The 23,175-nt window shown below is 41.7% G+C and overlaps 2 protein-coding genes across 2 annotated transcripts; one reads left to right on the top strand and one right to left on the bottom strand.

Moving 5' to 3' along the window:
* Positions 1-1,457: 1,457 nt before the first annotated feature.
* Positions 1,458-6,109, bottom strand: LOC122919872 (olfactory receptor 10C1-like; the record flags this gene model as incomplete). Its single annotated transcript, XM_044269056.1, has 2 exons — positions 1,458-2,384; positions 6,101-6,109. Coding segments are annotated over 2 exons (936 nt in total), but the record flags the coding sequence as incomplete, so codon positions are not given.
* A 13,363-nt stretch (positions 6,110-19,472) lies between these two features.
* LOC122919871 (olfactory receptor 1F1-like) lies at positions 19,473-20,441 on the top strand. The gene has a single exon (XM_044269055.1). The coding sequence runs from the start codon at positions 19,473-19,475 to the stop codon at positions 20,439-20,441; it is 969 nt and encodes a 322-aa protein (XP_044124990.1).
* The last annotated feature ends 2,734 nt before the right edge of the window (positions 20,442-23,175 follow it).

Below are 23,175 nucleotides of genomic sequence, written 5' to 3'. Positions count from 1 at the left end.
CAGTAGCTTCAGCATGTTGACATTTTAAGTGTTTGGTTGACCTTTATCCTGCTTATCTCAGCACTAAAGACTACGATTGAGATTTTTTCTATATTATTGTCCAGTTTTGCTGTATATTTGGCCCAAAATGTTATATTATTCTCTTGAGGCAATCGAGGAACACTAAATAGTATTTAATGTCAAAGACATAAAATATGGTGCCAAATGATATTTAAAATAATTTTTTTTAAATTTATAATTGCTGGATAATCGTATTCTGCATATTTAATGAGTAAAGTGCATGAAAAAGTGGAGCAGTTGTGCATAGCAACCAATTCGGGGTTCCTCCAGTTTGAACGTCAGAAGGGTAGATCATTGATGATCAGCTATAATGTTTGGGGAAACCTGTCAACCCATCTTCAATTCCCCAGCAGCACCCCCACAGGTAAAAAGGAGTACTACATGGCTTACATTGCACTCAATGGTGAATCCATGTAGTGCTTGAACTTTCTGAATCCTCCAAATCAAGAAACACTCTTTGTTTCAGCTCTTGCAAAGGATCCAAATGAAAGACTCCACTCTATTATCTCAAAATACCCTCACAGGATATTTGACAATAGATTTTTCGAAACTCAACAACCCCTTTTTGGCTTTTTTTCTCCAAAGAAACCTTAAAAGTGAACTGTAATCTGATGGGTTGATATGGTCAACTGTGCCAACTTTCCTTTACACTACTGTTGATCAATCTCTCCCAATGTGTCTTACTTTAAATAGTTAATTGTACCCATGTTGTACATGTTGGTTTTTAAAGGGTCAATAACTTTTCAAAAAACTTTTGATATGTCACATAGACATATCAACAGTTTAGTTCAGTAGCGTCTGAGCACTGACAACTCCACCGATCTTGAGAACGAGAGGAGAGATAGGTTGGAGTCTCAGCTCAGACCCCTACCAATCTAAACTTTTGATATATCTCTATGATATATCAAAAGTTTTTTGAAAAGTAATTTAATTCTAAAAATAAAATCATGAAACTGTAAAATGGTTTTCAACTTTTTTTTTTTTACTCTTATATGGACATCTAACTTGATCATGGCTAGTCAACCATCTTTAAAGTCTACCTTCACTGTAGCAAATGCATATACATAGTTGAATTACCAATTCATACCTTTGAAGATTCTTTGTATTTGCTTAGAATCTCCTGCCATTTCAGGTTACCTGAAACTTCCCACCCAATTTTCCTACACATAGCTATACAGGTAGAATTGGTCAGAGTAAGCTCTATCTGCTACAGACAGCTTATCCAAGCTTCACAGACTTGTTTTTGGTCTACTCAAGAAGCATAGAATAAATGTTGAGGGTTCAAGACATGGGTCAAGGCAAACATTTTTGTCTGTCATGCTTCAATATTTTGGATCGGAAGAGTCCTGCTATATGTACCGTGGATGTGAAGTATGTTTGATTATGCTAATGAGGTTTTATTTATTACATAAAATGTGAAGGTGTCTCAGACCTCTAACAAATGAAAGCTTTGCTTCTTGGTTCCTTAATGTGTAGATAAGAGGGTTAAGCATAGGAGTCACCGCACTGTAGAAGAGAGCCAAGAAACGGTCAATCTCCAGAGAATACGAGGATCTAGGCCGAAAGTACATGAAAGACGCTGTGCCGTAGAAAAGAGTGACGGAAGTCAGGTGAGATACACAAGTGGAATACGCTTTGCTACGGTTGTCCACAGAGGTCATTTTCAGTACAGTTGAGATGATTTGAGTGTAGGACCCTAGAATGAGAAGGAAGGGCATGACAAGGACAATCAAACATACGATGAAGATGGAAATCTCATTCAAGAATGTTTCTGAGCATGCTAGCTTCAGGACTGGAGGTATGTCGCAAAAAAAGTGGTCAATAACATTTGGCCCACAGAAGGGCAGGCTAAAGATAAAAATGGTCTGTTCCATGGAAACTAGAACTCCAAACAACCAGGAAAAAGCAGAAAGACAGCAACAGTTCTGAGCACTCATGACCAAACTATAATAAAGAGGTCTACATATGGCAGTGAAACGGTCAAAGGCCATGACGGCCAGAAGAAGACATTCAGTGGTTCCTAGTGCTATGAATAGGAACAACTGAATAGCACAACCTTGAAATGAGATTCTCTTGTCTTTCGATAGGACATTTGCAAGAATTTTTGGCATGGTGACAGATGAGTAGACTATCTCCAAGATGGACAAGTTACACAAGAAGAAGTACATGGGAGAGTGCAGAGCAGGATCTGAACGCACAACACAGACAACCACTCCATTACCAATCAGGGTGGCCAAGTATACGAAGAGGAAAAGGAGGAAAATGGGAAGACGGACTTCTGTGAAGGCTGAGAAGCCAAGGATGATGAAGTAGGTCACAGTGGTCTGGTTCATCATCAATCTCTCAGTAATAGATCAGACATCAACCTTCATTCTGCGAGACAAATGACATCATCTTAGACCAAAAAAGCATCAGCTCTGGTGAAATATCTTGCACATGGACAGTACTGTTAATTCAATTCAAGAATTGGTCTGATCTAAATACCAATTGAGCAAAATGATAACCAATGCGAAAACCTAATAAGACTCAACTCTGCCCATGCTAAAAAAAAGTACCACCCTGAGAAGTGCTACCAAAACAGCAAAAGCAGAGCTCTCTTTTGTTAGATTTTCATGTTGATCACATGTAACTAAGCTCTGCTACATCTATTCATGAATCAATTTATGGCAATTGTCTAGGCCAGGGTCGTTACACACACTCCAGATACCACATTTTGGTACCAAAAACACAGTGCACAGCACGTAGACTTATCAATAAAAGGTTGCCGGATTGGAAGAATAATAGGTACATAGAAGTTGCAGTTGAACCTGGGTCCTAATATTGGAAAGGGTCCAATATCCCTTCTGCCACAGAATAAGACACCAGTATTATAAGAAGGACGTGGTAGGTGAGGGGCTTGTTATAGATTTTGCATTGGGTGCAGCAGCTTCAAGTTTCAACTGTTATGGGGAATAGGGAAAGTAGGTACGATAAAAAAAAGACATAGCATACGACATACAGTCACCTACCTCCAGTATGATACTGCCAATGCACTGCCATAATATACCCTATTTCCAGACATGAGATTCCTGTTGGGGATAGTCTAGGTCAATCTCTTGAGTATCTCATCATTTGTCCCAGTTAAGGATGTCCCCTAAGTACAGACGGCGTAAATGTAATATATTGGCAAAAAAATGCTCATACTTTGATAAACATTATTATATACAGTTGCAAGAAAAAGTTAGTGAACCCCATCGATTACTAATAAAATGTGGTCGGATTGTTCTCAAAGTCACACTTATAGATAAACACCATCCAACTAACCTAATAACACACAGAGGGTTGTACTGTTCAGGTCTTGCATAGAGCACATTCTGTAAACATCCCCAATGCAGGGAGAAAAGTAAGTGAACTCTTGAATTTAGTGGATATCCTTCAGCAGTAATTACCTTGGTTGTTTACTTGCGAGATAATAGTACCCAGATTGGATGTGGAAACCATGGACCACAGGCCGGCTTTGTTACTACAAAATAAAGTCTCTCCCTTACGGAATAATGATGGGTGCCACAGTACAGATACAAGCAGCAGACACAGTTCTCTAGTATTTCACAGAGCAGACTTTTCCCAAAGGCTGTATACAGGAGGTGGCTATGATGGTGGTAGTCCTCCCTCAATCTTGAACTTCACAGTTACTAACAATCTTCCCCAATGGCCAAAGGCATGCAATTCCTCGATATTTCCCTGCAGTTCCTGGCGGTTCTAGATCAGATGAACAGTCTGTCTCTGTTGTGTGGTGTGCACCAAAAGCAATTAACCCTAACCACGGGCAGTAAAGTCTAAATCTGTAGGTGTGCGTTACCGTTACTGACTCGGTCCAAGCACGGCCTTCATGGTCCTCAACTATCTGCAATAATTCAATGATTCTTTCCCTCAGAGGGAAAGTTACTTTTCTGGAAGCTTTAAGGAATGGGGTTTTCCTGGAGAAGGATTCTGTCTTTGCCTACTTCACAGCAGCACACTCTAGACATGTCCTGTCTCTAGCTTGCTCAGAAGCAGACTCCAGTAAACAGGAGAAAACGGGGCCAGCCCATTACCCAGCAACTAATACTAACAAAACTGCCAGTTAACTATTTCCTTCCTATACATAGCCTTTAGGGTTACTGTGAACCATAGTATTAACCCTTAAGCAGTGAAGCACCAGGTCACTGCACATAGTGTTCATTGTTTATTTAATGATTGCAGGGTGCCTAGGCCTTGAGACAGCAAAGCAGCCCCAAACCAATGATGATGTCCTTATCACCAGCCACAACCAATGAAGTTGCCCCCACCAGCCTCAAACCATGATGACTCCTACACCAGCCCCAATCCATGATGTTCCCTCCACCAGCCCTAAATCCTGATGTTCCTTCCACCAGCCCCAAACCATTATGCTTTTTCCACCATTCTCAAACTAGGATGCTCCCTCCACCATCGGTGTCCCCATCCCTCACCTGTGCCCCCTTGTGAGGTCCCCCTGCTGTATGTATGTCTCTGTTCCTGAGCCACCGCTATCAGCAGCGAGTGTCAGCTGTATGCTGACACTCTGCTGTAACCCCTTAGATGCCGCAGTCAGTGGCATCAAAGAGGTTAACAGAGGGAGGAGGCTCCCTCTCTTAACCATCGAGCTGCTGCGCTCCGATGGCAGCGGCCCGATGGTTACCGCGGCAACTGGACACCTTGCAAAGGCGTCCAGTGTTGCCATCTATCAGTGTAAAACTGATAGTATTATACTTTGCAATGCATAAGCATTGCAAAGTATAGAACAGGCAATAACCCCACTGGATCTTCAAGATCCAAGTGGAACTCAATAAAAAAAAGAGTGCAAAAATGTATAAAAAAGTGCAAAAATAAAAAAGAAAGTAAAAAAGCTATGTAAAAAAATAAGTAAATAAACATATAAATGAAAAATAATATGAATTGACTTTTCCCACTCTTTCATAAGAGATAAAAAAATGAAAAAATAATAAAAATAAACGACACATAATTGGTATCGCCGTGTCTGTAAAGACCTTATCTATAAAATGATCATGGTACTAATCCCACGTGGTGAACACTGTACAAAAAAAAAACTATGGTGGAATTGCTGTTTTTTTTTTTGCCTTACCTCCCCAAAAAATCTAATAAAAGCGATCAAAAAGTCATATGCAACCCAAAAATGATACCAATAAAAACTACAGCCCATCCTGCAAAAAATAAGCCCTTATACAACTATGTTGACAGAAAAAATAAAAAAGTTATGGGTCTTAGATTTTGGTGATGCAAAAAAAAAATGTTTAACAAAAAGTGATTTTATGATATAAAAATGGTACAACGTGAAAAAAAACTATACAAATTTGGTGTCGCCATAACCGTATTAACCCACAGAATAGCATTATTATATCAAATATACCACATGGAGAACCCCATAAAAATAAAAAAACACTGAAATGACAGAAATGCAATTTTTGCCAACTTCACATCCTCAAAAAATGGAATAAAAAGCGCTCAAAAAGTCATATAGACACCAAAACTGTACCAGTAAACATTACAGCCCGTCCTGCAAAAAACAAGCTCTTACACAACTACATTGACGGAAAAATCTAAAAGTTATGGGTCTTCAATTTGGTGATGCAAAAAAAAAAAAAAAGTCTAATAAAAAGAAATGTTATGATATAAAAGTGGTAGACCATAAATAAAACAATATCAATTTGGTATCACCATAACCGTATAAACCCACAGAATAAAATTATCTTATCAAATATACCACATGGAGAACATCATAAAAATTAAAATACACTGGCAGAATTGCAATTAGCCCATTTCACCTCATGAAAAATTAAATAAAAAGCGATCAAAAAGTCATATGTAACTAAAAATGATGCTTTAAAAAATTACAGCCCTTCCCGCAAATATGAGCCCCCACACAGTTCAGTCCACAATGAAATAAAAACGTTATGGCCCTTAAAGGGAACCTGTCACCGGGATTTTGGGTATAGAGCTGAGGACATGGGCTGCTAGATGGCCGCTAGCACATCCGTAATACCCAGTCCCCATAGCTCTGTGTGCTTTTATTGTGGAAAAAAAAACGATTTCATACATATGCAAATTAACCTGCGATGAGTCCTGTACGTGAGATGAGTCAGGGACAGGATTCATCTCAGGGTAATTTGCATTTGTATCAAATCATTTTTTTTTACAGAATAAAAGCACACAGAGCTATGGGGACTGGGTATTGCGGATGTGCTAGCGGCCATCTTGCAACCCATGTCCTCAGCTCTATACACAAAATCCCGGTGACAGGTTCCCCTTAAATCTACTTTAGAAAATGCAGATGCCGCTCCTTTCCTTTTGAATTCTGCCGTCTTCCCATACAGCAGTTTACGACCACATATGGGGTGTTGCTGTATTCAGGGAAAAAATGGGTAACACAGGTGCATTTTCTCCTGTTATCCCTTGTTGAAGTGAAAAATTTGGGCTTAAGTGACTTTCTTGTAAAAGTGGTCATTACACACCTCACTAAATTCTTTGAGGGGGTGTAGTTTTCAAAATACAAGTTTTGGGGAGTTTCTACTATAGGGGTGCCTTAGTGTGCCTTTAACCCCTTAAGGACCGGGCTCATTTTCACCTTAAGGACCGGGCCATTTTTTGCAAATCTGACCAGTGTCACTTTAAGTGCTCATAACTTTCAAACGCTTTGACTTACCCAGGCCGTTCTGAGATTGTTTTTTCGTCACATATTGTACTTCATGACACTGCTAAAATTGGGTCAAAAAAGTTTTTTTTTTTGCATAAAAAAATACATTTTTTACCAAAAATTTTGAAAAATTAGCAAATTTCAAAGTTTCAGTTTCTCTACTTCTGTAATACATAGTAATACCCCCAAAAATTGTGATGACTTTACATTCCCCATATGTCTACTTCATGTTTGTAGCATTTTGGGAATGATATTTTATTTTTTGGGGATGTTACAAGGCTTAGAAGTTTAGAAGCAAATTTTGAAATTTTTGAGAAATCTTCAAAATCCCACTTTTTATGGACCAGTTCAGGTTTGAAGTCATATTGTGAGGCTTAGATAATAGAAACCTCCCAAAAATGACCCCATTCTAGAAACTACACCCCTCAAGGTATTCAAAACTGTTTTTTCAAACTTTATTAACCCTTTAGGTGTTCCACAAGAGTTAATGGCAGATGGAGAAACAATTTTGAAATTTCTATTTTTTGGAAAATTTTCCAATATAATAAATTTTTTCCAGGAGTAAAATAAGGGTTAACTGCCAAACAACACTCAAAATGGGTTGCCCTGATTCTGTAGTTTGCAAAAACACCCCATATGTGGTCGTAAACTACTGTTTGGCCGAACGGTAGCACATAGAAGGAGGGGAACACCATATGGGTTTTGGAAGGCAGATTTTGCAGGACTGGTTTTGTTTATACCATGTCCCATTTGAAGCCCCCTGTTGCACCCCTAGAATAGAAATTTCAAAAAAGTGACTCCATCTAAGAAAGTACACCCCTCAAGGTATTCAAAACTGGGTTTACAAACTTTGTTAACCCTTTAGGTGTTCCACAAGAGTTAATGGCAGATGGAGAAACAATTATGAAATTTCAATTTTTTGGAAAATTTTCCAATATAATCAATTTTTTCTAGGAGTAAAACAAGGGTTAACTGCCAAACAACACTCAAAATGGGTTGCCCTGATTCTGTAGTTTGCAAAAACACCCCATATGTGGTCGTAAACTACTGTTTGGCCGAACGGTAGCACATAGAAGGAGGGGAACACCATATGGGTTTTGGAAGGCAGATTTTGCAGGACTGGTTTTGTTTATACCATGTCCCATTTGAAGCCCCCTGTTGCACCCCTAGAATAGAAATTTCAAAAAAGTGACTTCATCTAAGAAAGTACACCCCTCAAGGTATTCAAAACTGGGTTTACAAACTTTGTTAACCCTTTAGGTGTTCCACAAGAGTTAATGGCAGATGGAGAAACAATTATGAAATTTCAATTTTTTTGAAAATTTTCCAATATAATCAATTTTTTCTAGGAGTAAAACAAGGGTTAACTGCCAAACAACACTCAAAATGGGTTGCCCTGATTCTGTAGTTTGCAAAAACACCCCATATGTGGTCGTAAACTACTGTTTGGCCGAACGGTAGCACATAGAAGGAGGGGAACACCATATGGGTTTTGGAAGGCAGATTTTGCAGGACTGGTTTTGTTTATACCATGTCCCATTTGAAGCCCCCTGTTGCACCCCTAGAATAGAAATTTCAAAAAAGTGACTCCATCTAAGAAAGTACACCCCTCAAGGTATTCAAAACTGGGTTTACAAACTTTGTTAACCCTTTAGGTGTTCCACAAGAGTTAATGGCAGATGGAGAAACAATTATGAAATTTCAATTTTTTTGAAAATTTTCCAATATAATCAATTTTTTCTAGGAGTAAAACAAGGGTTAACTGCCAAACAACACTCAAAATGGGTTGCCCTGATTCTGTAGTTTGCAAAAACACCCCATATGTGGTCGTAAACTACTGTTTGGCCGAACGGTAGCACATAGAAGGAGGGGAACACCATATGGGTTTTGGAAGGCAGATTTTGCAGGACTGGTTTTGTTTATACCATGTCCCATTTGAAGCCCCCTGTTGCACCCCTAGAATAGAAATTTCAAAAAAGTGACTCCATCTAAGAAAGTACACCCCTCAAGGTATTCAAAACTGGGTTTACAAACTTTGTTAACCCTTTAGGTGTTCCACAAGAGTTAATGGCAGATGGAGAAACAATTATGAAATTTCAATTTTTTGGAAAATGTTCCAATATAATCAATTTTTTCTAGGAGTAAAACAAGGGTTAACTGCCAAACAACACTCAAAATGGGTTGCCCTGATTCTGTAGTTTGCAGAAACACCCCATATGTGGTGGTAAACTACTATTTGGCTAAACGGCAGGACATAGAAGAAGGGGAACGCCATATGGTTTTTGGAAGGCAGATTTTGCTGGACTGGTTTATTTACACCATGTACCCTTTCAAGCCCCCTGATGCACCCCTAGAGTAGAAACTCCATAAAAGTGACCCCATCTAGGAAACTACGGGATAAGGTGGTTGTTGTTTTGGGACTATTTTTGGGGTAAATTTGATATTTGGTTGCTCTATATTACTCTTTTTTGAGGCAATGTAACAAAAAAATTAAAATCTAAAATTGTTTCTACATTCGCTATTTAGTTTTGTGGAACACCTAAAGGGTTAACATAGTTTGTAAAGTAACTTTTGAATACCTTGAGGGGTGTAGTTTCTTAGATGGGGTCACTTTTTTGGAGTTTCTAGTCTGGGCTACATCAGGGGGGGCTTCTAATGGGACATGGTGTCAAAAAAAAAACTGTCCATCAAAATCTGCCTTCCAGAAACCGTATGGCGTTCCCTTCGTTCTATGCCCTGCCGTGCGGCTATATAGCCATTTACGACCACATATGGGGTGTTTCTGCAAACGACAGAATCGGGGCAATAAATATTTAGTTTTGTTTGGCTGTTAACCCTTGCTTTATTACCGGCAAAATGGATTTAAATTGAAATTTTGCCCAAAAATAGGTGTTTTGGCACCGTTTTTATTTTATATTTTTAACACCGTTCATCCGAGGCGTTTGGTCAAAAGTTATTTTTATAGCGACGACTTTTACGCACGCGACGATGCCCAATATGTATGGCTCTCAGACTTTGGAGACACTAAGCAGGCATCCTAAAACTGCGGCCCTCCAGATGTTGTAAAACTACAATTCCCACCATGCCCTGCTGATGGCTGTAGGTTGTCTGGGCATGCTGGGAGTTATAGTTTTACAACATCTGGAGGGCCGCAGTTTGAGGATGCCTGCACTAAAACTAATATTTTTGGGGGAAAGAAAAATAGTTTTCGTGTCTCCAAAGTCTGAGAGCCATAGTGTTTTATGTTCTCTAGTGAACTGTTGGGGATTATAAAAATTTAGTACTCCATGGAAGTGTGATACTCCCTGAAGCAATCGATAACGCAGAGGCCCGGATGATCGGGGCACGTGTCGCACTGAGTGGTGGTGTCCTTCCGTATCCCCCTCCTGCGACACACTCTGCACTTTTTTTGGGTTCGTCCCTTCTTTCCAGTATGGGGGACCACACCTGGAAAGTGTTGGCCAGGGACGATCCGGGCGCCTCCAGTTCCCGAGGTACTCCGGCCTGCTCTTTCCCGGTCCGAAAAGATCAGGTCCTTGAGGACTGCCTCATAGAATTGGAGGAATGTCCCTGTGCTGCCAGCGCTTCGGGATAGTACAAAAGAGTTGTACATGGCAACCTGCACCAAGTAGACCGCAACTTTTTTGTACCATGCCCGGGTTTTGCGCATGGCGTTATATGGCGTGAGGACTTGATCCGAGAGATCAACTCCTCCCATATACCGATTGTAGTCGACGATACAATCGGGCTTGAGGACCGTTGCCGCGGTACCTCGCACAGGGACTGGGGTGGTGCCGTTACCGTGGATTGTGGACAGCATAAGGACATCCCTCTTGTCCTTATACCTGACCAGCAACAGGTTTCCACTGGTAAGTGCACGGGTCTCACCCCTGGGGATAGGTACCTGGAGGGGGTAGGCAGGGAGGCCGCGCTGATTTTTCCGCACGGTCCCACAAGCGAACGTAGATCTGGCGGCAAGGGACCTGAACAAGGGAATGCTGGTATAAAAGTTATCCACGTACAAGTGGTAACCATTATCCAGCAGTGGGTACATAAGGTCCCACACGAGTTTCCCGCTAACACCCAGAGTGGGGGGACATTCTGGGGGTTGAATACGGGAATCTCGCCCCTCGTACACACGAAATTTGTAAGTGTACCCTGAGGTACTCTCACAAATTTTGTATAGCTTCACGCCATACCTCGCTCGCTTTGTGGGAATATATTGGCGGAAACTGAGTCTCCCCTTGAACGCAATGAGCGACTCATCAACCGCGACCTCCCTTCCAGGTACGTAGGCCTGCTGAAATGTGGCCCCAAAGTGATCGATGACAGGCCGTATCTTATACAGCCGGTCATAGGCAGGATCACCTCGGGGTGGACATGCTGCATTATCGGAATAATGCAGACATTTCCGGATGGCCTCAAACCGGGAGCGTGTCATGACCATACTGTACAGTGGGGTCTGGTACAGGACGTCCCCACTCCAGTATTGCCTGACACTGGGTTTTTGGACTAGACCCATATGCAGCACGAGGCCCCAAAATGTCCTCATTTCGGCTGCACTGACCGGCGTCCAGCCACCGGGTCTAGCCAAAACTGAGCCTGGGTTTTGAGCGACGAACTGTTGGGCGTACAGATTCGTCTGCTCCACCATCAAATTCACCAGTGGGTTACTGAAAAAAAAACTAAAATAGTCAATTTCAGTAAACCCCACTGTGGGAATCTGGATTCCAGGATTGCCAGCGAAATCCGGAATCTCAGGCTCAAAGTCCACTGGGGGACACCAGCTAAGTTCATCGGCAGGGGTCTCCGGTGAACTTATTTGGTGGGCCGGGAAACCAGTACGAACCCCAGGGCGGCTCGTACTAGGGTGGGCCACAGGATCCCTAGCATGTGCGGCCCCTGGCTCTGCCTGGCGGCGTCTCCGCCGCCTTGGTGGCTCATCGTCATCCGATGATGATGAGGAGGATGCTGATGATAAGAGGAATGTGGGGTCATCCTCATCCTCACTGGGGCTCTCGGAGTCGGAGGCAATCTGGGCATATGCCTCCTCGGCCGAGAACACCCGGCGGGCCATGGGTGTGTGTGCGTGTAGGTGTGCGTGTGTGTAAAACTTTATTATATGTGCGTGTGTGTGGGGGCAACGGGTGTTCGCGTACTAAAAAAAGGAAAAAAGGGCAAGTGTTAGGAAAAAAAAAAAGTTGCTGATTAGCGGTACAACGCTGATCAGCGGTGGGGCAGGCGATGCGCTAACAGTGGACGGACGCTAAAAAGTGCCGACCAGTCAGCGAACGCAGAAAAAAAAGTGGTGGTGAGGGGGCTAGTGGTGGTGGTGGTGGGGGGGGGGGGGGGTTGGGGGGAGTGGTGGGGGGATGGGTGGAGGGGGTGGGGGGGCTGGTGGTGGTGGGGGGCTGGTAGGGGGGGGCAAGTGGCAGGGGGGGGTCTGGGGTCTGATAGATGGATCAAAAAAGTTTTGTGTAAAAGTTAAAAAATTTTTTTTTTTTTTTTTTTCCTAACTAACTTTTCCCTTCTTTCCCTGCCTAACGATGCCTCTCCCTCACTGACCCTAACCTACCTGGGTGGCGATGGGTGCAGGAGGGTGATGGATGGCGATTAGGGGGACACAGGAGCTGGTGCTGGACGATGCTGCCGGGTGCTCGTGCAGAACAGGAAGAGGAGGGGAGAGAGGAGCGCAGGAAGTTTGAATCTCGCGCCTCTCTCCCCTGCACCAATCAGCACCCTGGACAGCAGTGTTCAGCACCAGGGCCAGCACCACCTCCTCAAATCCTCGGACTGCGATTGGTGGTGTATAATTACGCCACCGATCGCAGTCTTTTTCCGGTTCATCGGGTCACCGGACACCCGAATGGACCGGAAACGCAGAAAACCGCAGGTCTGAATTGACCTGCGGTTTTCTGCGATCGCCGATACGGGGGGGTCAAATGACCCCCCCCTGCGTTGTTACGGGATGCCGGCTGAATGATTTCAGCCGAAATCCCGTTCCGATTAACCCCCGCGGCGCCGGAATGCCGATTTTAAGTCAGGACGTACCGGTACGCCCTTGGTCCTTAAGGACTCGGGAAATAGGGCGTACGGGTACGCCCTGTGTCCTTAAGGGGTTAAATATGACACGACACCTAAAAGCCATTCCAGCAAAATCTGCTCCCCAAAAACCCTATGTTGCTCCTTTTCTTCTGAACCCTGCCATGCGCCCATACAGCTGTTTCTGAACATAAATGGGGTGTTTCCGTAAACTGCAGAATCAGGGTAATAAATATTGAGGTTCGTTTTGCTGCTAACCCTTGCTATGGTATAGGAAAAACTGGATTTAAATAAAAAATCTGTACAAAAACTGAAAATTGTAAATGTCCCTTAAATTTTTTGTGGAACACCTAAAGGGTTAACATAGTTTGTATAACCATTTTTAGGTAATTTGAGGGGTGTAGTTTCTAAAATGGGGCATTTATGGGGGGTCTCTATTTTGTAAGGACCTCAAAGTGACTTCAGAACTGAATTGGTCCTTGAAAAAGTCGGTTTTGAAAATTTTATAGAAAATTTGAAAAATTGCTTCTTAAATTCTAGGCCATCTAACGTCCTAAAAAAAAATAATGTAATTTTTAAATGCTTAGAAATTCAAATTGAGAAAATTAAAAAAAATTTAAAAAATTCTGTAAATTTGGGATTTTTTATAATATAAAGGTAAAACTTATCGACCCAAATTTACCCCGAACATCAAATACGAGATGTCACGAGAAAACAATCTCAGAATGGCTCGGATAAATATAAAAGCATTCCAAAGTTATTAACACATAAAGTGACACATGTCAGATTTGCAAAATTAAACCTGATCACGAAGGTGAAAAACTGCTTGGTCTTGAAATTCATAGTATAAAAATGATATATCTGATACAATTAATGATCTTGGTAATATATTTAGACTAATGAAAAATCAGAGCAAGTGCAGAAGAATAAATATACCAAGATACTACAAAACAATACACCAAGTTATAAAAGGTGCAACATACTGACCACTCCTCTTGATGAGGAGAGATCTTTTACTGGTCAGTATGTTTCACCTTTTATACCGATAACTTGGTGTTTGCATTGTTTTTTATTCTTCTGCACTTGCTCAGATTTTTTATTAGTCTAAATATTCTACCAAGGTCATTAATTGTATCAGATATATCATTTTTATACGTACCATCAGTGGACTGTTCCTTACCAGTTTATACACTTGCACTTTATTGGACTCCCTTACCTCTGGACCACCACTCCTATGAAGTTTAAGTGTTTTTACTCCATTGTGTTGTGTCAATCATGTCTGTACTTTGATTACTAATAAAATGTTAGATATTTATCATGAATTGTGTTTGATCATGTTAATTATTACACAGTAAATCCATATATCCTAGTTGGTTCTATGTAGCCTAAGAAGCCCTAACCACCTTACCCCACGTACACAAGCCCCCAGACCCTACTTACCCTAACCCGCTGAACCTACAAACTGTTACATGAGCCCTAACCATGTTACCCTACTTATCCTAGCCCCTATACCCTACTTATGCTAACACACTGATCCTATTTGCTCTAACCGGAATTCTACTAACCCTAACTCAACTAACCATAGCCACATTACCCTACCTACACAAGCCCCCAAACCCTACTTACCCTAACCCGCTGATCTTATTAGCTCTAACCCTAACTCAATGAACCCTAGCCAACTTACCCTACATTCCATATCCCAAAGACCCTACTTACCCTAGCCCTCAGACCCTACTTACTCTAACCCATTGACCCTATTAGCTCTAACCTGAACTCTACTAACCCTAACACAACTAGCTCTAGCCAGCTCACCCGATGTTCTCTAGTCAAAGACCCTACTTACCCAACCCTCAGAACTTACTAACTGTAACCTCAACTAACCCTAATACAAACAGTCCTAATAACCCTAACCTACGTACACTAGCCCAAATCCCTACTTACACTTAGATACAGACCCTACTAGCTTTAACCTGAACTCAACTAACCCTAACCACCTCACCCTACTTACTCTAGCCCACTGACCCTACTTACCCTATCCTGTTGACCTTTCTAACTCTAACCTAAAATCTACAGTTATTCTAATTGCTTGATTTGGAGTCAGGGAGGATTTTTTCCACTAAAATGAGGAAAATTGGCTTCTACCTTATAAGGGTTTTTGTCTTCCCCTGCATCAACTTTTTAGTATAAAAGGCTGAGCTGCTTGGATGTATTTCTTTTTTCAGCCTCAAACTATGTCACTATATAAAGTCATGTATTCTCCTTAGGACACTGGAAACCTGTACACAGGCCTTATTCATAGGACCATAGAAATGTCCGGAGAACATCCACAATAGATGGAGACGATAGGAGAAATGCTAGGCTGCAGAATTCACTGGTGATGCATTTAGTCAATCACTGGACCGGTAAAATGCCATTAAATATTTTTTATATATTTCCCCCATTGTGTTGGAGATTTCCTGGGATGGAAACCAAGAAAGGTTTGGGGTTCTCCAAAGAATGCTATACATTGGAAACAAGCTACAGGCATAAACTATGGGAGATTTTTGGTGTTCACTTTTGGATTTTCTGGGCTTCTCCATAGGCTTTTAGCATAGGCCAGATATTTAATTTTTAGTGGTGTCAAAATGACAATATACCAGTAGTCGTTACCCTGCAGATGAAAATTGAAGACAATTACCACTGGGTTATTCCCATTTCCAATTATCATGTCTATTTGAGTAGTATTTCTGTGAACCTATTCTCCAGAGATCAATTTGGACTGTTTGTGCAAAAATAAAATTGCAGTGGTGCCAAGAGAATACAAAGCGATTTCCACAGATTTAATATAAGTGGTGGTTAACCAAGACGATGATTCGGGTGAGTATTTTACTGGGAGACATCACTGCTAACTGCTGTGTGGTACTGGTAACCATAGTTCCAGTACCAGTGATGCCAGTCAGTGATGACCCTATTCCTGAAGAACATGTCCATTCATCTTACCAGCATCCATTGTTTCGTGGTTTCCAGAAAGGATTTGACCACCACTGGACATAATCTTGGGAAATACCTGAATAGTGGACTGAATGTGTTGACTGTGACATCTAGAGAAGCTTTCAATACAATCTGTAGTGTGTTGAAAAATCCAGAAATGTATGTATCACCCATACAGAATAAGTGATTTATTACTTTATGTACATTTACAAAGTACCAACACCAAAGTACTAAAGTCCTATATAGACCAGAATACTGTACCTGTTCCTAGGCAGTCATAGACATCGGTTATAAAGACCCTGTTGCTAGTAGAAGAAGGAGGCCTCCATGGCTGATTGCCACTACTATGAATCATTGTTGCTGATAGACACTGTTGTGGGTCACTGTGGTTGGCTTGCTGGCTGGCACTGTTATGGGTCATTTTGGCTTTTTGGCATTGTTATGTGTTAAGACTGCTAGCTGGCACTGCAATCGATCACTGTGACTTGCAGTAAATGTGGTTGGTAGACATCGTTATTAGACACTGGCATATTGGCATAGCCGTGAGTAACTGTGGTGGATACTGGCCAATATTATTTGTCATTGTGGCTTGTTGACTCACACTGCTATGGGTAATTTTAACGGTTACTGTTGTCAATCACTGTCTAGCGCCGCCATCGGTCACTGAGGGTGGTTTTTACTGCAACAGGTCCCTGTGGAAAAAAGATACCTGCATTCGGCACTGCTGTGTAACATTGTGGCAGGTACTGGTGCACCACTTTGAGTAGCTGGGACTGCTATGAGTCATGTTGGACTTCTGGTACTTTGAGCACTGTGGCTGGCTGACACTGTTATAGGTCACCGTGTTGAGCAATGAGTATACATGGGTCCTATATATTGCTTCAGAGAACAGTAGTGACTAGGCAGGGAACTGTAGAAATTGTGGTAAAACTTTCAACCCGAGAAGAGGTATAGGGTCAGGGATCATGCAGATGTTGCATAATGTAAGGTGGCAGTTTGGGTTTTTATTTGGTACCAAGAGTATTTTCTTGGCATTCCAGTGGCAATTATGGGATCCTTTGCAATTTATTGTCAGATATGTGGCCTTTTAAAGCTCTCAATATGGATTTGGGATCTCCACTGAATGCCAAAGTTTGTCTGTTTTAGGTATTGTTGAGGATGACGTGTACAAATCTGGGTTATAGAGTATTCCCCAATAAATGATAAGATATATTCCACCAGAAGACCAGAGGATTCCCCAGTTAGTCTTGACACAATAATATATTCCAGCCCATGAGGTTCAGTTTTGGGCAACTTCATATGAAGATGACAATGAAGAGGACCTCTTGCTACTGTGGTTACAAGAAAGGTTGGTTGATGGCCCCATACCTGTACTGATGAACATGATCAGCCTGGTTTACGACTTGCATGTTGTAGGGGGTGTTAACAGAAGATATTGCATAGAGCACCATCCAAACCCATAGTAGGCCCTGCCAATGAATTCATCCTAAGTGAGTACAAGATATAAAAATTATATCAGGCCGAGGCAAAAAAATGGGCTGCTCCCCATACAAGTTGGAGTTTGAAACTATGACTAGTATTTTTCTAACATGTATGACGAGCTTGAAGGTGTTTCAACCAAAAGATCCAGAGAACAACGAACGTAATGACATAGTAAGGCTACAAAAAGACATCTGCCCATCCAGTTCAGCCAGTTATCCTGCAAGTTGATCCAGAGTAAGCCCCTGTGAGGTAGAAGACAATTTTCCTCATTTCCTTATTCCTGACTCCAATCAGGCAATCAGAATAACTCCCTGGATTTATGACCTTTCTCCAGAAATCTAACAACTATAACCTGTAATATTACTACACTCCAGAAATACATCCAGGCCCCTCTTGAACTCTTTTAGTGAACTTACCATCACCACCTCCTCAGGCAGAGAGCTCCATAGTCTCACTGCTATTACCGTAAAGAATCCTCTTCTATGTTTGTGTAGAAACCTTCTTTCCTCTAGACGCAGAGGATGTCCCCTCGTCACAGTCACAGTCCTGGGGATAAATAGATGATGGGAGTGATCTCTGTACTGACCCCTGATATATTTATACATAGTTATTAGATCTCCTCTCAGTCTTCGTTTTACTTAACTAAATAACCCTAATTTTGATCATCTTTCTGGGTTCTGTAGTCCACCCATTCCAGTTATTACTTTAGTTGCCCTCCTCTGAACCCTCTCCAGCTCTGCTATGGCTGCCTTGTTCATAGAAGCCCAGAACTGTACACAGTACTCCATGTGTGGTCTGACCAGTGATTTGTAAAGTGGCAGGACTATGTTCTCATCACGGGCATCTATGCCCCTTTTGATGCAACCCATTATCTTATTGGCTTTGGCAGTAGCTGCCTGACACTGGTTGCTCCAGTTATGTTTGCTGTCCACTAAAATTCCTAAGTCCATTTCCAGTATGTATGGGTGACTTGCATTATTATTTCCCATGTGTATAACCTTATATTTAATAGTGTTAAACCTCATTTGCCACTTATCTGCCCAAGCCTCCAACATAGCCATCTGTAGCAGTGTAGTGTCCTCTTTTGTGTTAATTACTTTACATAGTATAGTAAAATTGATATTTTACTGCACAACCCCTTTACAAGATCATTACTATATATATTAAAGAGAATAGGGGCCAATACTGACCCCTGAGGCACTCCATTGGTGACCTCTTGAGTACTGACCCCTGTGGTACCCCACTAGTGACAGTGACCCAATCTGAGTGTGTACCGTTAATAACCACCCTCTGTTTTCTATCACTGAGCCAGTTACTTACCCACATACAGACATTTCCCCCAGTCCAAGCATTCTCATTTTATGTACTAACCTTTTATGTGGTACAGTGTCAAATGCTTTGGAGAAGTCCAGCTATACGAAATCCATTAACTCACCCTGGTCCAGTCTAGAACTTACCTCCTCATAGAAATGGATTAAATTTGTTTGACAGGACCTCATGGTACAGTGTTATACGCTTATTTTCATTGAGGTACTCCAAGATAGCATCTCTTAGAAAACCTTCAATCAGTTTACCCACGACAGATGTTAGACTTACTGGCCTATAGTTCCCGGGCTCTTTTGACCCGTTTTTTAAATATTGGCACCACATTTGCTAAACTCTCTGTCAATACAGAATCCTTAAATATCAGAAAAATGGGTCTGGCTGTGACATTACTTAATTCTACTGTATGGGGGGTGTATGCCATCTGGTCCTGGTGATTTGTCTATTTTAACATTTTTAAGAAGCCGCTGCGCTTCTTCCTGAGTCACACAAGAAAATTTTAATGGGGAATGTATGTTTACACTCTGCATTTCATCTGACAGTTCATTTTCCTCAGTGAATACAGTGGAGACATTTTTTTTTTATTGATTTCCTTTCCGCTCATCGCTCTCTACAACTCTTCCCTCATCACTCTGTAAAGGGCCAACACTTTCAGGTTTAAACATTTACCATTTATATAATTGAAGAACATTTTAGGGTTAGTTTTACTCTTTTTGACAAAGAGTCTCTATGTCTCTAGCTTGGCTGCTTTTATCTGTTTTTTGCATATTCCGTTTTTTTTTCCTTAAAGTTTTTCAGTGCTGAAAAATGATGAATGATATGTTATTACTCTGAGTTTATCTATTTTTTTTTATTTTTGTTATTGTTTCATGGCTTCAGAAATATAAGAACAAACCTAAAAGATATGGAAACCACCAACACTTCATCGGTGAGAGAATTTATACTCTCCACATTTGCCGATCTCCATAGTTACCAGCTCAAGCTCTTTGTAGTATTTTTCTTCATCTTGATTATCACCATAACTGGAAACTTGGCAATCATTGCATTGACCATCTCTGACTCTCAACTACAATCCCCAATGTACTTCTTCCTGACCAACCTATCATTTGTAGACACCTGTCTGTGTTTGGTGACGGTTCCTCAAATGTTGAAGAATTTTTTGTTGGACTTGAAGAGAAGGGTCATATTGTTTGGTGGATGCATGGCCCAAATCTACTTCTTTTTGACATTTGCCAATGTTGAGGACTTCTTACTTGCTGTCATGGCTTATGATCGATATCTAGCCATTTGCGACCCTCTCCATTATGGAATTGTAATGAATAGGAAACTGCGTGCCCAACTTGTTGCCATTTGCTGGGTCCTGTCTACGGCAAATGCCCTTCTACATACCACTTTAACATCGAGACTCTCATACTGCAAGTCCAACCACATCGACCATTACTTTTGTGACATGGTGCCTCTCTTCAAACTCTCCTGCTCAGACACTACCATCAATCAAGTAGTCATCTTCACTGAAGGATCCATTGTGGTCGCTGGTCCCTTTCTATTCATTTTGGCCTCCTATGTCCGGATTATTTCCACCATTCTTAAGATTCATTCTGCCAAAGGAAGGAGAAAAGTTTTCTCCACCTGCTCTTCCCATCTAGCTGTGGTGACATTTTATTTTGGGACAATAATGTTTATGTACTTTCGTCCATCGTCTAGCTACTCTTTGATTAAGGACAGGATAGCCAGTGTGATGTACACCATTCTTGCCCCCATGTTCAACCCTTTCATCTACACTTTAAGGAACAAGGATGTTCAGCAGGCTTCAAAGAAGCTATTTGTCAGAATAAGTCATGCTGTTAGGAATTATCCTGTTATGTCTGTTTAGTTCAGACTGTCTTGCCCTTAAGTTTTCCCTCAGTAAAGATGGTGGATTGTGTCTCAGCTGGGTGCCATATTACTCCCGGTTTAATATATAAACCTTTTAAGCCTGTTACTCATTGCTTGAGTATTGTGTTTTAGCTCCCGCTTGTGCAGTCCTCTTGCCTGGAACTTGCTCTTTGGTTTGTTCCTTCTCCTCGCGGTTTACCCTGATACTCCTGGACACCTGCCGACCACTTGCTGGGTTTCCCCCTGACCTCTAATCTGGATCCCTGCCTTCATCTGCATTCCTGATACCTCCTGTTCAAGACTACGGTGCCTCCTGTGTTTAGGCCTTGTCCCTGCCATTGGATTACAGCAGTATCGTGACACATGCATTAAGCAATTAACCATTTACTGTCAACTGTGAATTTGGAGAGGTGGAGCCCTAGCCAAAGTTGCCACAGTAGCTGTTTGAAGTTTTGAAGGGCTCCTAAGCACCCCGATGTAAGTTAACAAGTTAACAAGACAGAAGGGAACTCACAGAGGTCCACTCCACCATTACTGTACAACAATAATGGTGTCACGATAGGTAGGTAAGCAGGGAAATAACCAAACACGGGAAAACAAACAGAACAAATGACTAGGCCCAAAAGCTAGGGAGAAAAGGGGCACATCCTAGCAATCCCTAAAAGCTTTCCCTAAACTGCTGCTCCCATGTGCATACCCTTAGGGTGGATATGCACATGCCCTTGTGCCTAAACCTAAACACCCTGGGAAAACCCTAAGCAGCAGGGGAAAGGGAAGAGACAACCTGATTCTTCAAACCAGGAGGAGGCAAGTGTCTCCCTAGAGGCGTAGTTAAAACACACAAAGGGAAATGAAGGAGAGGACTTATCTTGAGTAGAGCTGGAGCAGACGATCCACCACAAATCAAGAGCTCCCAGGAAAGAACTATAACCCGCACAGGCCACTGGGAGAAGGAGGGATAAATAGCATCACTAACAATGAAACCCAGTACACCTGAGGGAAGGTGGATCCAGCTGAAACCCAAATCAAAACAAACAAAGAAGTCAGACAGGGGCAGCCAGTCTGACAGATCTCCGCACATTCACAGGGCAAGGCGTGACAGGTGGGTGAGACAAAGACCAGCATGGGTGTTACCAGAACCAAAGAAGGAGGAGATCCTGGTGTTTTTGTCTTATCCATGTCCTTTTCATGACCCTTGTGCCAATTCCCCTTCCCTGTACCCTTATTCCGCTATAGAGAGGAGTCTGATGAGTATATTCTTAACGCCCAATAATAAAATCATTGGGATAAACCTGGATTTTATCCTCCAAAGACCCTATGCTTCATGTTCTGCCTCTATAATATGTATGTCCTAGGCTTTGGGGCTCCATTCTACTCGGCAATGCTTGGATGCTAGCCATAGATAAACAGAGAACTATGCATATTCTTTTTGTTTATGGTCTATGAAGATTTCCCATAAATTACACTTAGAACAGGACTGTCAATTTATCATCAGATCACTGGAGGTCTGGGAGCTGGGATCCCCACAGTGATCTCACAAATGGCTAGATCCTCAGAGTAGACCAACCATAACCAGTCCCTCTCCTTTCAAGACAAGGATTGCCTGAGACAATATATATATTTTTTTTTCAACTAACCCATTACATTCAAAAGTACACAATGTAGCACCAGTTTGACTAGATATTGGCCAAACCCACCAATTTTGATGGGACCAGCCAATCATCTAGTGTTTATGGGCACGTGGTGTGTCTACCTTGATAGCTGATGTCTTGCATGTTGAATTTCAAAATGCCCAATAATTTTGTTCTTAGGTAGATAAACCTCCATTAGAAGAGTCTGGCAGCTGCTAACTCCTCTCATCATTAGAAATACATACAGGTTTGGTCAGGCGAGGAGTGCATGTATAGGAAGGTTCTGGAGGAATCAAGATAGGTTGGAAGGATGAGCATTTAACCCACAGCTATCTAAAGTATATAGCCAGTTTAAGTCTGTCACCTTCAGAATTAGCTTCAAAGTAAGCATACCACCATGTAGTGTTTGTGTCCCGAAACATAACCATACTTGTCTCAAGAAAATCTAGTTTCCTAAATGCTTCTTCTTATTTATATGCAAATGAGGTTTTAAGAGCACCATGGGCACCACCGTTCCATTTGATATACCATAGGTCCGCCAATAACACCGTGCAGCCCCATTTGGCCAGGTTTTCTTTTAAATTGATTTGGTGGGTAACAGACTCCTTTTATGTAAAGTGTTATCAAGGCAGAGCAACTAATTTGAGCTTCTTAACTGGACTGCCCCCTGCAATTTGCCCTCTGCCTTTAGATTAACTTCCACTTACCTGACTCTCCTTGCTCCTACAGGCTCAGTGATCACCCACACACACTTAAATAAATTTACTAATTTAATATAGAATTAGGCCCATCAGCCCGATGTAATAAAGTCAAGTATAACCACAATCTCAGAGATCAGAGATCAATCAAAAATGGACTGCCTCAGCCCCATCAAACTTTCAGCCTGGACATGGATGATTAAGAAACCCATCAAATGAAGCTTACGAAGAACCATAAAGAACTGAAGAAACACAAAGACCCAATATACTAACAAGTTCATCAAGCAAAATAAGATTGATCACAGGTATTAGCCAAGCCTTGGGTTTGTCAAGGATTCCTTACCTTTGGGCCAAAAGAACCACATTTTAATGTATATTATATAAGGCATATTTTTATTATTCT

The sequence above is a fragment of the Bufo gargarizans genome, chromosome 9 (genome assembly GCF_014858855.1).
Source record: "Bufo gargarizans isolate SCDJY-AF-19 chromosome 9, ASM1485885v1, whole genome shotgun sequence".
Classification (NCBI taxonomy): Eukaryota; Metazoa; Chordata; class Amphibia; order Anura; family Bufonidae; genus Bufo; species Bufo gargarizans.
The sequence above is the reverse complement of the archived record's forward strand: the minus strand, read 5'-3'. Positions and strand labels throughout refer to the sequence as shown.